This window comes from Dendrobates tinctorius, unplaced genomic scaffold (assembly GCF_039654945.1).
Source record: "Dendrobates tinctorius isolate UK_male_01 unplaced genomic scaffold, ASM3965494v1 ptg000028l, whole genome shotgun sequence".
NCBI lineage: Eukaryota > Metazoa > Chordata > Amphibia > Anura > Dendrobatidae > Dendrobates > Dendrobates tinctorius.
Genome location: NW_027361696.1, coordinates 102,300,261 through 102,315,515, shown reverse-complemented (window position 1 = coordinate 102,315,515; position 15,255 = coordinate 102,300,261). Strand labels below are relative to the sequence as shown.

The 15,255-nt window shown below is 44.8% G+C and overlaps 1 protein-coding gene across 10 annotated transcripts in view; it reads right to left on the bottom strand.

Annotated features, from left to right (window-relative positions):
* Positions 1–15,255, bottom strand: part of ZMIZ1 (zinc finger MIZ-type containing 1) — a 483,419-nt gene that overhangs the window by 46,426 nt on the left and 421,738 nt on the right. For all 10 annotated transcript variants that reach the window (XM_073571234.1, XM_073571232.1, XM_073571235.1 and 7 more), the window contains 4 exons: positions 6,273–6,417; positions 2,749–2,863; positions 2,083–2,300; positions 1,641–1,839 (listed from right to left, as the gene is read on the bottom strand). In XM_073571234.1, the coding sequence (XP_073427335.1) occupies positions 1,641–1,839; positions 2,083–2,300; positions 2,749–2,863; positions 6,273–6,417 (677 nt within the window). The remainder of the gene's footprint in view (positions 1–1,640; positions 1,840–2,082; positions 2,301–2,748; positions 2,864–6,272; positions 6,418–15,255) is intronic.

Here is a 15,255-nt window from a genome sequence, read left to right as displayed (position 1 = left end):
GTAATACCGATGGACTAAGTCGACAAACGGAACTTGTACCAACCCCATAGACTTCGGTCATCCTCAAGCTGATCCGTTAAGGATGAGACTGTGTATGCCGATCACGTCACTGAAAAGGGGGAGCCATGTTACAGAACCCCCCAGCACACCGAAAAGGAGATGTATGCCCTTAATGCAGCAACCGACCGGCTGCGACCCCCTGGGCAGAGGTAAACAAGATATCTCACTTCTGATCTCCCCCCACCTTTGTAAATCCCACGGCTATTGTAATGTACGTCTGGCGTCTTAATTGGAGCCTGTTATCTACTGGCACGACACACATTGATTGTCCTGCCCTCTGTATGTATATATATTCTGAGACCGATGAGTAGAATGTAGTCATACTGGAAATACATGGAGTAGCAGTGTCTTTTACATGTTCCCATGTTACAAAGCCTTTCGAGCCAGCACCGTTCATTTAGAAGCGAGGAAAAGCAGAGTGGACCTCCTGATAATGTAAGAGGTATTACAGCCCAGAAGACCCAGTTACATGCCTTTTTATGGGCGGCTGCGGGCTGCTATTTTTAGGCTGAAGGGTGGACAATATCCATGGCCCCTTACAAGCCTGAGAATACCAGCCCCCAAGCTGTCTGCTTTAGCAAGGCTGGCTGTCAAAAATGGAGGGGGACCCACGCCTTTTTTTTTTTTTTTTTTTTTAATTATTTATTTCAATAATTAATAAAACAGAGAGGGGACCCCTCTATTCTTGATAACTAGCCTTACTAACGCTGACAGCCGAGCGTTGCAGCCCCCAGCTCTGAGTTTTGCCTGGCTGCTTATAAAAAATACAGGGGAACCCACGCAGGTTTTTTTTTTAAATTATCTACAGCGCAGGTTGATCAATACTCCAATCAACCGCTCCTGCGCTCATTGTTATTAGCGGCAACAGGTGTCGGATGATGGGAGCAGTAGTCCCATCATCCGACACCAGTGACCAGAGGTAAACTTTATACCTTCGATCACAGCTGCGGCTCACACTGTCATTTGACAGCGTGACAACCGCGGCTGTCTGACAGGCGATAATGATTTTACCACCAATCTGAAGCAGTGATTGCCGCACTGTCATGCACATGACAGAGTGGCAAACACTGGATGTTCGAGCCCCCCATTCAAGTGAATGGGGTTCGGGTTCAGGTCCGGGTACTGTTCTGGTACCTGAACCCAAACTTTTTTTTTTTTTACCTGTTCGTCTGAACCCGCTGGTCCCGAACATCCAGGGGTTCGCCCATCTCTTGTCTCCATAGAACTTTATCAGCACCATCTGCCATCTATTATCTGAGTAATGGGAAAATCAATGCTCACTAAAAACATATTTTACCCATGAATTGAAAATTTTGAGAATGAAAGATCAGTCCTGGAGGAGAAAGAAGCAGATTTCTCTGATAAGACATATTACAAAGCTTCTTATTTTCATGTGTACTATTGATTTAAAGAAATAAAAACAACAGTTACTCCGCAAGTAACCCTTAAGATTTGTGATACATGATACACAAGAGGAAAGGAAGAGGGTGATAGTGATGCTGGGAATGTGCTGGAGCATACTCAGTGCATAGAATAATTGGAAGCAATAAGCAACAGAAACAAAGGCAATGTAGACTCACTGGGCCATACTGGTTCATGTCCTTATTCTGTGTCTCCTGAAGTGCTGCTACTGTAGCGGTTGCTGTGGCGGTAGCTGTGGCAGCAGCAGCAGCAACCGCAGCCGCAGCAGCCGCTGCCGCAGGCTGGGTGAAGTCTGCAGGTGGCCTTGTGTGAGGTGGGATGCCCATTCCAGAAGGGTTATTAGGACCGCCAGGATAGCTGTGAAACAAAAAGTAAATTGAATTCCTTGAAAACCAAAAAGTACATCAGCTTGAGGTATATGCCAAACATCTTTAGCACTAGACCAACCACACTGGATAGATGATACATAGTCCCTGGACTGCAGCACAACTCCGCAGAAGTGCTACATTGACAACTGTAAATGCGAGAATTTACAAGAGACATCTTGCACAAGATATGCTGGCAAGCACAAGAGCAATTGTGAAAGGCAAGCCATCTTACCTCCCTGCAAATCCACCACCCCCTGGATAGTTTGGCCGCCCATACATGCCTTGCTGCATGTACGGCTGATTGGATGCTCCCTTTGAGGAATACTGCTGTTGTTGTCCAGCAAACTGAGGGGAGTTCATACCAGCGCTATTGCTGTTCATGCCAGACGCCATGGGATTGGCTGCTGGATTTAATGGATTGTTTGCATTAACCATTGGATTCCCTAGTACCTAAAAAAAAAAAAAAAACAACAACACAAAGTTAATAAGATAGAATACATGTCGATGGCATACATGGAGGAAGAGCTGTAGTGACAGATGAGGATCTGCATCTACACTCTTATATTGCAGGCAGAATAAAAATTACTGGAAAAGATGCCTTGTATTTTTCCGTTGGTGAAACAGGAAAAGGGAACGCTTTATAAACAGACGCTAGGCTTTTAAGGCGCTGTTCACAACTAGCATGCAGAGCGCCTGGATAGGCTTCCATTTACTGTATGTCACTGCAGAAATAGTTTTGTTGGCAGGGATATTCTTGCGGTTAAAAAATTCTCATCGCTGATATTTCTGTAAGAATCAAGGATGTCCGATTGTATAGAGTGATATTGGGGTACACAATAGGTGCAGAACTATGTGAAATAAGTTCTTGCTACATAAAGAACTGGAAACAACTACTTGCCTGGCTTTGAGAAGTATTTGTGACGCCCCAAACTGTAGTGACCACTGACAAAGAACCTGGAGGCTGACTTGCATTCTGCTGCCACGGGACAGAGTCATAAGGGAAAGATCCATCACTGCAAAATAAAGAACGGGGCAGAGTTAAAACAACAGACAGTGAAAAGGCTTGAGAACAAGTAGTGTCGCTGTGACCACTGCACCTGACATTGTGTAGATTACAGCTGACCCCACTATGTGGCACATATCATTGATGTAATCTAATATATAAAGCTCAATGTGGGTGTGTATGTATGTATGTATGTCCGGGATTGGCATCCGCACCGTCGCAGCTACAGCAACAAAATTTTGCACAGTCACACGTCTGGACCCCGAGAGCGTCATAGGCTATGTTGTGAGGTGAAATTTTAACCCCGCGCGTTCCAATTCAACAAACAATTTTGCCCCTATCTACATAATGGGGAAAAAGTGAAAGGAAAAGTGTTGGAGGCAAATTGACAGCTGCCAGATGTGAACAAGGGGGACTTAAAGAATAAGAGCGATGGCGCCAAAGAGTATATACCGTACAGTTGCTAAGGTGGGGCCCTGACATGGGATACTCACCACACACAGGGATGTGAACACACACACAAAATGCGCCACACACTATCACGTGCTTCAACACATATACCACCCTCAGCACACATTTCACCACACATACACCAACCTCACCACATAAAAGTCGAAACTCAAAACTCGCCATGCTGTCCCAGAGCTGTTTAAATGATGAAAAATGAGCTGTGATTGGTTGCTATCAGCAACAGTTTTCTTTGTAGACAGTTGTGGTAACTGAGGCCTATTATTCTTATCATTTCTATGGTGTTATCGTCATTCTGTAAAGCTGGAAATAACACAATTTATTACCGTGCCAACACAGACCACCCTCTGACACAGACTGCAAGGGGAGCCCAGTATCACACAGGATAGGATTAGATACATGGCTCAGCAGTCAGTATTACACAGGAGAGGATTAGACACATGGCTCAGCAGGCAGTATCACACAGGAGAGAATTAGATACACAGCTCAGCAGTTAGTATCACACTGGATGGGATTAGATACACAGCTCAGCAGTCAGTATCACACAGAATAGGAATAGATACACGGCTCAGCAGACAGTATCACACAGGATAGGATTAGATACGCAGCTCAGCAGACAGTATCACACAGAATAGGATTAGATACACGGCTCAGCAGTCAGTATCACACAGGATAGGATTAGATGCAAGGTTTTTATGTGCAATATAATCATTATAATTTGTTATAACTAACCACAGTTGGTTACTAATGCCCAGACAACGCCGGGCTCTTCAGTTAGTTCTACATAAATCACCAAATAAACTCAAACTCTCAATAGTTGAAGATTTACAAGGGCAATTTTACCCCGAAGCATGAACCAGGACAAAGTATTCATGGTAGCTGACTCTTCTTGTGTCCAACACCAGGGCCTTTACTATATGCAACAACGACAAGCCCTGATAACCTGCAATGAATGCCTAACAAAAGTACTTTAAACCTCTTAAAGATGCTTATGGAGGCCATGTTCCCATGTTGTGTAAAGGCTGCATTTTTTAGTGCAGAAAAGTTGCTGTGTTTAAAAGTTCAGGCAAAATGGATATGATTTCATGAAAACTAATGCCTATAGTGTTAACAGTTTTTGGTGTGTTTTTTCCTTGTAGGAACGCAAAACGCACGTTGGGGCTGCTGGTACAGCTCATCAGACAGGGGACAATACATGGGTAAGCGTGCCCTATCTTTAATTACAAAATGTATTATAGTACTTTAGCTATATGTGTGCTCTTTCTCCATTAGTGTATTTTTTGCCGGGTAACACCCCCCTACACTGGTATATTGAATCAAAAAGGTGGCAATTGTTTATGTCACATGTGCACACAATATACATGGATGGTGCAACAGTGATAGTCTCTTCACTCATGGTCTGATTGCATTAAGCACTTTATGTAGATATGTTATGACACTCATAGCCAAATTATGATAGAGGAGCACACTGGTCTCGTACTCTGGTACATCTCTGATGACATGCTGTCTTTAACGCCTGAGCCCTTTTCTTCTCACTTTTTATGAGAGAGATATATTTTTTTCTGCAATATTGATTCTATTGTTCTAATAAACTTTTGTTGTTTTTACTCTGTATGGGTAGACTAAGACTCCATGTTATTTGTAGGAATTATCTGAAATGTAAAGTGCTTCGGAATATGTCGGCGCTATAAAAATAAAATTTATTATTATTATTATATACTCTGGGAGTGTCCTTAGAGACTGGTTTAGTTGATATTGATCCTCAGGCTTCCATGGCGAGCCTGAAAATAAAAGTATGTAAAAATGCAGTTGAACTTTTAAAGTGCAAAATCCTAGCATATACATTAAATATAAAAAAAGCATCAGAAAATGGGAATATTTATAATAAAGGCAGCAAAAACCCTCAAATCAGATGTCTGTTGTGTATTTTGGTGCAGATATTTATTTTACTTACTTTGTACAGCACCATGATATTCCACAGCACTTTACAGACATCATCACTGTCCCCATTGCGGCTCACAGATTGAATTCCCTATCAGTATGTCTTAAGTGCAGGAGGATCAAAATCCTTGGCAAACACGGGGAGAACATACAAACATCATGTTGGTATGTAAACACAGGACCCCAGAGATCCACAGCATACAATGCTAACCACTGAGCCACCGTGCTGCCCAATAATTCCTTCTTTTCCCATTCATGTTGTTCTTGTTCGAATGGTGGTTTTTTTTTTTGTTTTTTGTACAGCAAGTCCGGATAATCCTGTCTTTGTGTGAAGAGCGGAGTATTTGTGAGCATCTAGGCAGTCCTGGCTAGAGTTGAGCGACTTTGGTCGGATCGGGTTTCGTGAAACCCGAATGAAACAAAATAAGTTTCAGATGAAACTCGTCCGACTAGAGCAAAACAAAGTCGGAGTTTCGTCCGAAACCCGACCCCAATGCAAGTCAATGGGAAATAAAAGTCGGACGAAACTCCGACTTTTTTTGCTCTAGTCGGACGAGTTTCATCTGAAACTTATTTTGTTTAATTCGGGTTTCACGAAACCCGATCCGACCAAAGTCGCTCAACTCTAGTCCTGGCCTTCTCTCTGAGGGAACCTGTAGTGAAGGCTATTTGTTATCTGAAATATGAAGTATATCAGTGCTAACCACTGAGCCACCTGCAAAAAAACCCACAGCGTTTCTGCGCACGGGAACATGGCTTTTAGGGGTAACCTAAAACATGCAGTGCAGGTTGCGAACTATCTGCTATATCAGCCAGCAGGACAGAGCAACGTTCAGCAATCTGCACATAGACTGACAGTGTTGTAATCATGAGGGGTATTGCATTTACGCACACAAACTAGTATATAACAGGAGCCAAAATGAAGAGAAATGATGCATCCTCAGTTCTGCAATGCTAAACCAATTAGTGTTAAGATGCCGAGAAGTGGAGAATCTCTAGAGCATGCTTACCCATGGGACAGGGATGGTTTCATGGAAGTTAAAGAATTCATGGGGGGCTGCATGGGGAGTTTCCCTGGGGGGTCGTTCTGCCTGCTCTTTTGGTGGCGCAGTAGAAGCAGCCTTCCTAGGTCTTCACACCAAGAGGAAAGGAGGGCTGAAAAAATGGAAATAGAATAACAAATTAAACAACATTGCAAACTATAAAATGCATAACACTGTGTAAAGACAGGAGTAATGGGTAAAAGACTCATTAGAAATGCCAGAAATTTGAAATAGTGCTGGAGGAACGAATCATTGTATCTTGAACTCCTGAACTGTTAAACTTGTGTGTTACAGCCCAGAAAGATAGGATTAATACACACATGTAAGTTAGATGAGGAATCGTGTAAAAACGTAGCTAGCAGGCGGGTGGCCGACTCATATGGAGGGGCCCACTCCTCACTACATATACGATGCAGAGTGCAGCAGTCAAACCATCACCAGCTGCTGCTCTCTGCACAAACATTGCAGCATTTAGGCTGAGCTCACTTTACCTAAACAGTAGCTGAACTGACAAAGTTACGCTCAGTGTTTGTGTAATGTGCAGTAAGGGGTGCCGATATGACTGCGGTGCACTGCTTGAAAAGACACGAGAGCACGCTCAACAGGGCTGCATTCATACATTGTGGGCTCAACATTTTCCAAAGTTGCTACAAACTTGCGGAACTTTTACTACAACAGTGGCAAAAACTAGAATGTGGACTGCTGCGCTCTGCATAGGCAGCCTAGCTATCAAAATGACAAAGATAATGAAAGGAGTTTCCACTACTAGGACCACCCCTTCTCCCCCTGAATGTTTATCCCCGTTAAAATAAAACCATCTATACTCCCCTCCAGTGCCGGCGATGTTCCAGTGGTGTCGGCACTCACGCTCCCGGGTCCCACGTGCGGTTGTTTTGATATGTGAACCCGGCGCCCAATCAGCTCTGACATCACTGTCCCCGCCTTTGGATATATAAGTAATCAAGAGGAAGTGAGTGGCCAGCTGCAGCCCTGACTTCCCGTTTATTACATACTAGCTGAAGAGCCCGGCGCTGCCCGGGCATAGTAACTAACTACGGTTAGTTATAACAAATTATAATGATATATATATATATATACATATATATATATATATATATACACACATATATATATATATATATATATATATATATATAGCTGAGTGTATAGCCCCGCCCACTCCACATAGCCACATTCACTATAATATCCCACATCATCCCGACAGCCAGAGCTACCGGACTACTACTCCTCATATCCCACATCGTCGCGTCACCCAGAGCCACCAGACTACTAATATCCCACATCATCCCGTCAAAGCCACCTGACTACTACCCCTAATATTCCACATCATCCCGTCAGCCAGAGCCACCGGACAACTACCACTTATATTCCACATCATCCCGTCACAGCCGCCGGACTACTACCCCTAATATCCCACATCATCCCGTCAGCCAGAGCCAGCGGACTACTACCACTAATATCCCACATTGTCCCATCACAGCCACTGGACAACTACCACTAATATCCCACATCATCCCATCACAGCCGCCGGACTACTACCCCTAATATCCCACATCATCCCGTCAGAGCCACTGGACTACTACCCCTAATATCGCACATCAGCCGGAGCGACCGGACTACTACCCCTAATATCCCGCATCATCCTGTCAGCCAGAGCCACCGGACTACTCCCCCTAATATTCCGGCACATCCCATCAGCCAGAGCCACCGGACTACTACCCCTAATATCCCACATCATTCTGTCAGCCTGGGGTCAGAACCAGAGTTTTGAGTGGAATGGTCCTAACTTCCATACCGGGGATCCCTTTAAGAGAGGCCTGGCATCAGAACCAGAGCGCTGAGTGGATTTGCCCTGACTTGCATACCAATGATCCCTTTAATAGAACCCTGGAGTCAGAAGCAGAGCGCTGAGGGATTTGCCCTAACTTCCGTACAGGAGATCCCTTTAAGAGAGCCTGGTGTCAGTACCAGAGCATTTGAAGCCAATTGCCCTGACTTCCATACCGGGGATCCCTTTAAGAGAGGCCTGGGATCAGTACCAAAGTGCAGAGTGGATTTGCCCTCACTTCCATACCGGGGATCCCTTTAAGAGGGGCCTTGGGTCAGAACCAGAGCGCTGAGTGGATGTGCCCTAACTTCCATACCGGGGATCCCTTTAAGAAAGTCTGGGATCAGAACCAGAGCGCTGGATGGATTTGCCCTGACTTGAATACCAATGAACCCTTTAATAGAACCTTGGGGTCAGAATCAGAGTGCTGAGGGATTTGCCCTAACTTCCGTACAGGAGATTCCTTTAAGAGAGCCTGGGGTCAGTACCAGAGCATTTGACGGAAACTGCCCTGACTTCCATACCGGGGATTCCTTTAAGAGAGGCCTGGGGTCAGAACCAAATCACTGGATGGATTTGCCCTGCCTTCCATACCGGATATCCCTTTAAGAAGGCCTGGGGTCAGTACCAAAATGCAGAGTGGATTTGCCCTAACTTCCATACCAATGATCCCTTTAAGAGACCCTGGGGTCAGATCCACAGAGCTGAGCGGAACGGTCCTAACTTCCATACCGGGGATCACTTTAAGAGAGGCCTAGGGTCAAAACCAAAGCGCTGGATGGATTTGCCCTGATTTCCATACCGGAGATCCCTTTAAGAGGGAAGATGTGCCTATGGGATGGAGGATGTGTGATGTGTATATCGGCACGGGGGGGGGGAATTCATTTCTGTCATGTGCTCCTTTCTGGGGGGCAGACCATGGCTGGGAGCTTATGTTCCCAGGGATGCTAGATTTCTTCCACCATGTCAGTGTCTGCTGAGGTGTTGTCAAGTGGGAAAACATGCTCATAGCAACCAATCACAGCTCAGCTTCTTTTAACCAGCTCTGGTGAAAGGAGAGATGCTTAGTGATTGGTTGCAAGGAAAACTGTTGCTCATAGCAACCAATCACAGCTCAGCTTCTTTTGAACAGCTCTGGTGAAATGAAAGATGCATTGTGATTGGTTGGTGATACACACACACATACATACATTCATTCAGTTTTATATGTAGAGAAACGCCCGAAGACGGTGACACTGAAGCCAGCGCTGACTGGGCGCGGAGCTCAAGTATCAGAACAACCGGACGTGGGATCCAGAACGCGAGTGCCGACACCGTTGGAACTGCGCCGACATGGGAGGTGAGTATAACTATTTACATTCAGACTGAGAAGTGGTTGTCCTAGTAGTAGAAAACCCCTTTAATTTTCTTTTTAAAACTTAAGAACGTGAAAGCTAATTAATGTAGTGGAAATCCAAAACTTGCCCAATGGTCATTTTTCCATAGTGATGCAAGACCATTACAACAATCACCCTTAGGGGAGCAGACCATAATATTTAATGGGATATCCTCATCATAAATGGTTAAAATTCCAAAGTGCTTGTAAAATGAGCAACTTTGCGGTTTACTTTTTCTATAGAGCTTGTAAGCTCTGCTCTGTAGCTCTGGACCCCTGGTATACTTTGCTTGCATTACCAGAGTGTGCACAGTTCGGGCCAGGCAATGTAACAATAATGCTACTGTCCATCAAGCGTGAGTGAGCACCCTCCAACTACCAAGCAGAAAGCAGGTAGGCAAGAGAGTGGAGTGTCCCTGCCAAAAAAGAGTTGACAGCCCCTTTAGGTGATGTAGCAGCACATGCTTTTGCTAATTTGGAAAGCTTAGTTATCTAGTAAAATGCCCACTGGGGCATTTAGAGCTACTATAATTAATGTACAAGTGTTACTTGAGTTATGGGCCCACTTGGGAGGGTTTGCCCCAGCGCACCTGGGAATCAAGTCCTAACTACGACCCTGGAAATCAGTAATATGTAATGGCTAGGAACGGAGTAGTCATTCATGGATCCTTATTACACTATTATTGAACTGGTTTCTGTGCACCTGGCATCAGGGCAGGCACAGCGTGCCACGGTCATCCATGGTACTCGAAAATACATGAATAGAAAAGGCATGTGGCGTTGGAGCGAGGCTGAGGCTCAGCATGATACATGTGGGCTTCACATATGCAGACAAAAAACAGACGGCAAGCAGGACCAGAGCAGACACTCTACTCGCACGCATGCCTCCATAGTGTCACACTTGTCACCTCTCCCCTGCAGGCTGAAAGACAGCAACATTGACAATGAGGTAGTCTGACACAAGAAGAGTAATGATCATTACTACGGGGCCCCCACAGAATGCAATAAGAAATGGATGCTTAGATATGTACACACACAGATACATCCAATCTACACTCACAGAAAATATGAATAACATTTGTTTTGACATTCAGAAACCAAGGGTTAACAGTCCTTAGAAATCTGACTACTGACCAGGACAGGTACCGTCTTCTCAGCAGCTTCGTATCCAATGCATTTACAGCTAAATCCTATCAATATATTAGCAAACAGTAAAGCTGCAATGGGCGAGGAGTACACGATAACAACAAGAATTACCACTAGATGGCGCAGTTGCCTTCACTTCCTGACAGTGTCAAGGATCAGATGAATATATGGCCTGTTCATGCAGTACTTTACAATGGCTTCATCTAGCAGACACTTATGCAGAATTTCCCACTTCTTTGCTACTCATTGGTAGGCTTTTGAATGATTGTCATACACATGTCCTTGTTTACACTCACCTGCTGCTGTAATATCAGATGATCGGAATGAAAGAGAGTGGGGGATCTGCTCTAGAGAATACAGTGGGTACAGAAAGTATTCAGACCCTTTGCTCAGTATTGAGTAGAAGCACTCTTTTGAGCTAGTACAGCCATGAGTCTTCTTGAGAATGATGAAACAAGTTTTTCACACCTGGATTTGGGGATCCTCTGCCATTCTACCTTGCAGATCCTCTCCAGTTCCGTCAGGTTGGATGGTGAACGTTGGTAGACAGCCATTTTCAGGTCTCTCCAGAGATGCTCAATTGGGTTTAGGTCAGGGCTCTGGCTGTGCCAGTCAAGAATGGTAACAGAGATGTTCTGAAGCCACACCTTTGTTATTTTAGCTGTCTGCTTAGGGTCATTGTCTGGTTGGAAGGTGAACCTTCGGCCAAGTCTGAGGTCCAGAGCACTCTGGAAGAGGTTATCATCCGGGATATCTCTGTACTTGGCCACATTTATGCTTCCTTCAATGGCAACCAGTCGTTCTGTCCCTGCAGCTGAAAAACACCCCCATAGCATGATGCTGCCACCACCATGTTTCACTGTTGGGAATGTGTTGGGCAGGTGATGAGCAGTGCCTGGTTTTCTCCACACATACCACTTAGAATTATCACTAGTGATGAGCGAGTATACTCGTTGCTCGGGTTTCCCCGAGAATTTTGGTGTGCTCGGAGATTTAGTTTTCGTTGTTTCAACTGCATGATTTGCGACTGCTAGACAGGCCGATTACATGTGTGGAATGCCTGCTCGTTAGGGAATTCCAACATGTATTCAGCTTGCCTAGCAGCCACAAATCATGCAGCTGACGGCAAAACCTAAATCTCCGAGCACGCCAAAATACTCGGAGATCACCCGAGCATGCTAGCATGAACTAGCATCACTAATTATCACCAAAAAGTTCTACTATGTTCATCTCATCAGACCAGAGGATCTTATTTCTCATAGTCCTTCATGTGATTTTTTTAGCAAGCTATGCGGGCTTTCATATGTCTGGCACTGAGGAGAGGCTTCCGTCGGGCCACTTTGCCATAAAGACCCGAATAGTGGAGGGCTTCAGGGATAGTTGACTTTGTGGCACTTTCTCCCATCTCCCTACTGCATCTGCGGAGCTCAGCCACAGTGTTCTTGGGGTTCTTCTTTACCTCTCTCACCAAGACTCTTCTCCCACGATTGCTCAGTTTTGCTCCAGTCTAGGAGTACTGCAGAAATTCTTTTGTAACCTTGGCCAGATCTGTGCCTTATCACAATTCTGTCTCTGAGCTCCTTGGCCAGTTTCTTTGACCTCATGATTCTCATTTGGTCTGACATGCACTGTGAGGTCTTATATAGACAGGTGTGTGCCTTTACAAATCAAGTCCTATCAGTTTAATTAAACACAGCTAGACTCCAATGAAGGAGTAGAACCATCTCAAGGAGGATCACAAGGAAATGGACAGCATGTGACAAATATGAGTGTCTGAGCAAAGGGTCTGAATACTTATGACCATGCGATATTTCAGTTCTTCTTTTGTAATAAATTTGCAAAAATGTCTAAATTTCTGTTTTTCATTCAAGGTGTGGTGCAAAGTGTACATTAATGAGAAAAAATGAACTTTTTTGAATTTACCAAATGACTGCAATGAAACAAACTGAAAAATGTAAAGGGGTACCCACTGTATATGTGTGCTAAATTGCAGAAAACTAGACCAAATGTAAAACTAATATATAGTACAGGACAAAAAGTTTGGCCACAGCTGTTCATGCAAAAATTTTTCTTGCTCTAAAGCCCCCGCGTTACACATAACGATGTCCCAGCGATCCCACCAATGATCCGACATGGATGGGATCGCTGGGACATCGTTAGACAGCCCCTACAGCGATCAGGACCAGCGAGCAAGCTGGTTTCTAATGTAAACATCGGGTATCCAGGAGCTGCGGCTCCTGGATACCCGATGTTTACATTAGAAACCAGCGTCGCTGATCGCTGGTTTCTCGTTGCCACATGCAGCGATGCTGGCCAGCGGGAGACCAGCGATGAAAAAATGGCCCAGCCCGATCGAGCACAATCAGCGATACCCGGCAGGGGGGCCGGTCGCTGATCCCCGTCACACACAGCGATCTCGCTGGAGAGATCGCTGTGGTGTCACAAAATCAGCGATCTCGCTGACGGGGCCTTTACTGGAGTGTGAATATCGTAGTGTCAGACTGATGGTAGCAAAGCCACGAAGGAACACATATGGAAACAAGAGGTAATAGAAACACGTGTGAAACAACTTACAATATGTGGTTAACATTAAATTCCTCAAAGTACCCCCTTTTTCTCTGATGGCAGGTTTAGACCCCCCTGGTATTATCTCAGCTAGCTTCACTAAGTATCACCAGTAATGGCTTCCAACGAACAGGTCGCATCATCAAGAGTTCACTTGTGGAGTCACCGGCTTTGAGACAATGTTTGCGCCCATTAGAAGAAGCGTTTGGCACAGACAGTGCTGTACACAGCGCCATACAGTGCTGAGCCCTATTCCACACCTGATCTAAGCCAGAATACGCAAGGACCTCTCATGGAAGTAATGGGGAATGATAGTGCTTCTTTCTGCCTTGAAATTGGAATAAATCACAATTACCCAGGATGGCTACCCCACATCTTGCAATGTCATGCCATCCCATCTGGTTTGTACTAAAGGATTAATTTGCAATGTAAATGCCCATTAATTAGTGTTGTTAAAAACGCTGGTTTCACAAATATCTTGCGGTGTGAACAGGCTGCTGGTCATCCGGTGAAATGATCTTTTGTGCAGCTCAAAAGATCATCGTACTCGGCAATGCATGGTTCTTTGTAAACTGGACACACTCTGCGGAGAACCATGACAGTTTATGCACACGAAGCATTACATTACAGATCGCTCTGTACACATCGCTTGCTTTGGTCTGCTTGTGTAAATAGTAGAGATGAGCGACTTTGCCTTTTTATGGTCGAGTCGGGTTTCATGAAACCCGACTTTCTCAAAAGTTGGGTCGAACGAAATCGGCCGATTATCGTGAAAAGTCGAAGGCCGACTGAAACACGAAACCCAATGCAAGTCAATGGGGAAGCAAAGTCGGCAGGGAGAGGAGGACAGTAAACACACCTACAGTGCCCATTTCAATGCCAAAAACATACATTCTTATTACTGAAGCTTGTCAACCTTAAATTTACGTCATAATAATATTTACGCATTGAAAACTGGGGGTTATTTGGCTAAAGTTGTGGGGGGTAGGGCTGGCTCCAGGTTTTCGTGTGCCCTGGACCAAAAAGTGTCAGTGCGCCCCTTTAACACATACCACAACTCATGATGCTCCGATACGGCACAGAAATATAGGTATAGTACAATGACAAATACTTCACTGCTTACATGACATGACTGATCTATTTTAAATTGTACAATAGCTCAAAAAAAGGACAGTATATTACTCCATACAGTATTATGGCCACCACATTGTGGAGCCACATATATTTCTCCATACAGAATAATTGGCCACATATAATGTTACATACAGTATATGATGAGCTCCACATAATGCTACAGTATATGATGGTCCCCATGGACCATGCTCCAGTGTGTTATGGGCCCAAATAATGCTTCACATATAATGGGCTCCATTTCTAATGCTCCAGTGTATAATGGGCCCCGTAAATGCTGCTCCAGTGTCCGATGTCCCCAATCTGGAATGCTCCAGTATGTGATGGGCCTCATGGCTGATGCTCCAGTGTCTAATGGGCCCTAATAATGCTCCATATATAATGGGCCCCATTCCGAATATTCCAGTGTATAAAGAGCCCCGTAAATGCTGCTCCAGTGTCTGATGTCCCCCATTTGGAATGCTCCAGTATATGATGGGCCTCATGAATGATGCTCCAGTGTATGATTGGCCCTAATAATGCTCCATATAAAATGGGTTCCATTTCCAATGCTCCAGTGTATCGTGCCCCATAGATGCTGCTCCAGTGTCTGATCTGCCCCATTTGGAATGCTCCAGTATATGATGGGCCTCATAGATGATGCTCCAGTGTCTTATGGGCCTTAATAATGCTCCATATATAATGGGCCCCATTTCTAATGCTCCAGTGTATCATGTGCCCCATAGATGCTGCTCCAGTGTCTGATCTGCCCCATTTAGAATGCTCCAGTATATGATGGGCCCCATTTTTAATTAACCCATGCATGGTATGTGAAAAGAGATCCATGGAGTAATCTGAAGTGTGTGCTGCCGCATCCTTCACTTTTGGTGTGGGTGAAGGACACA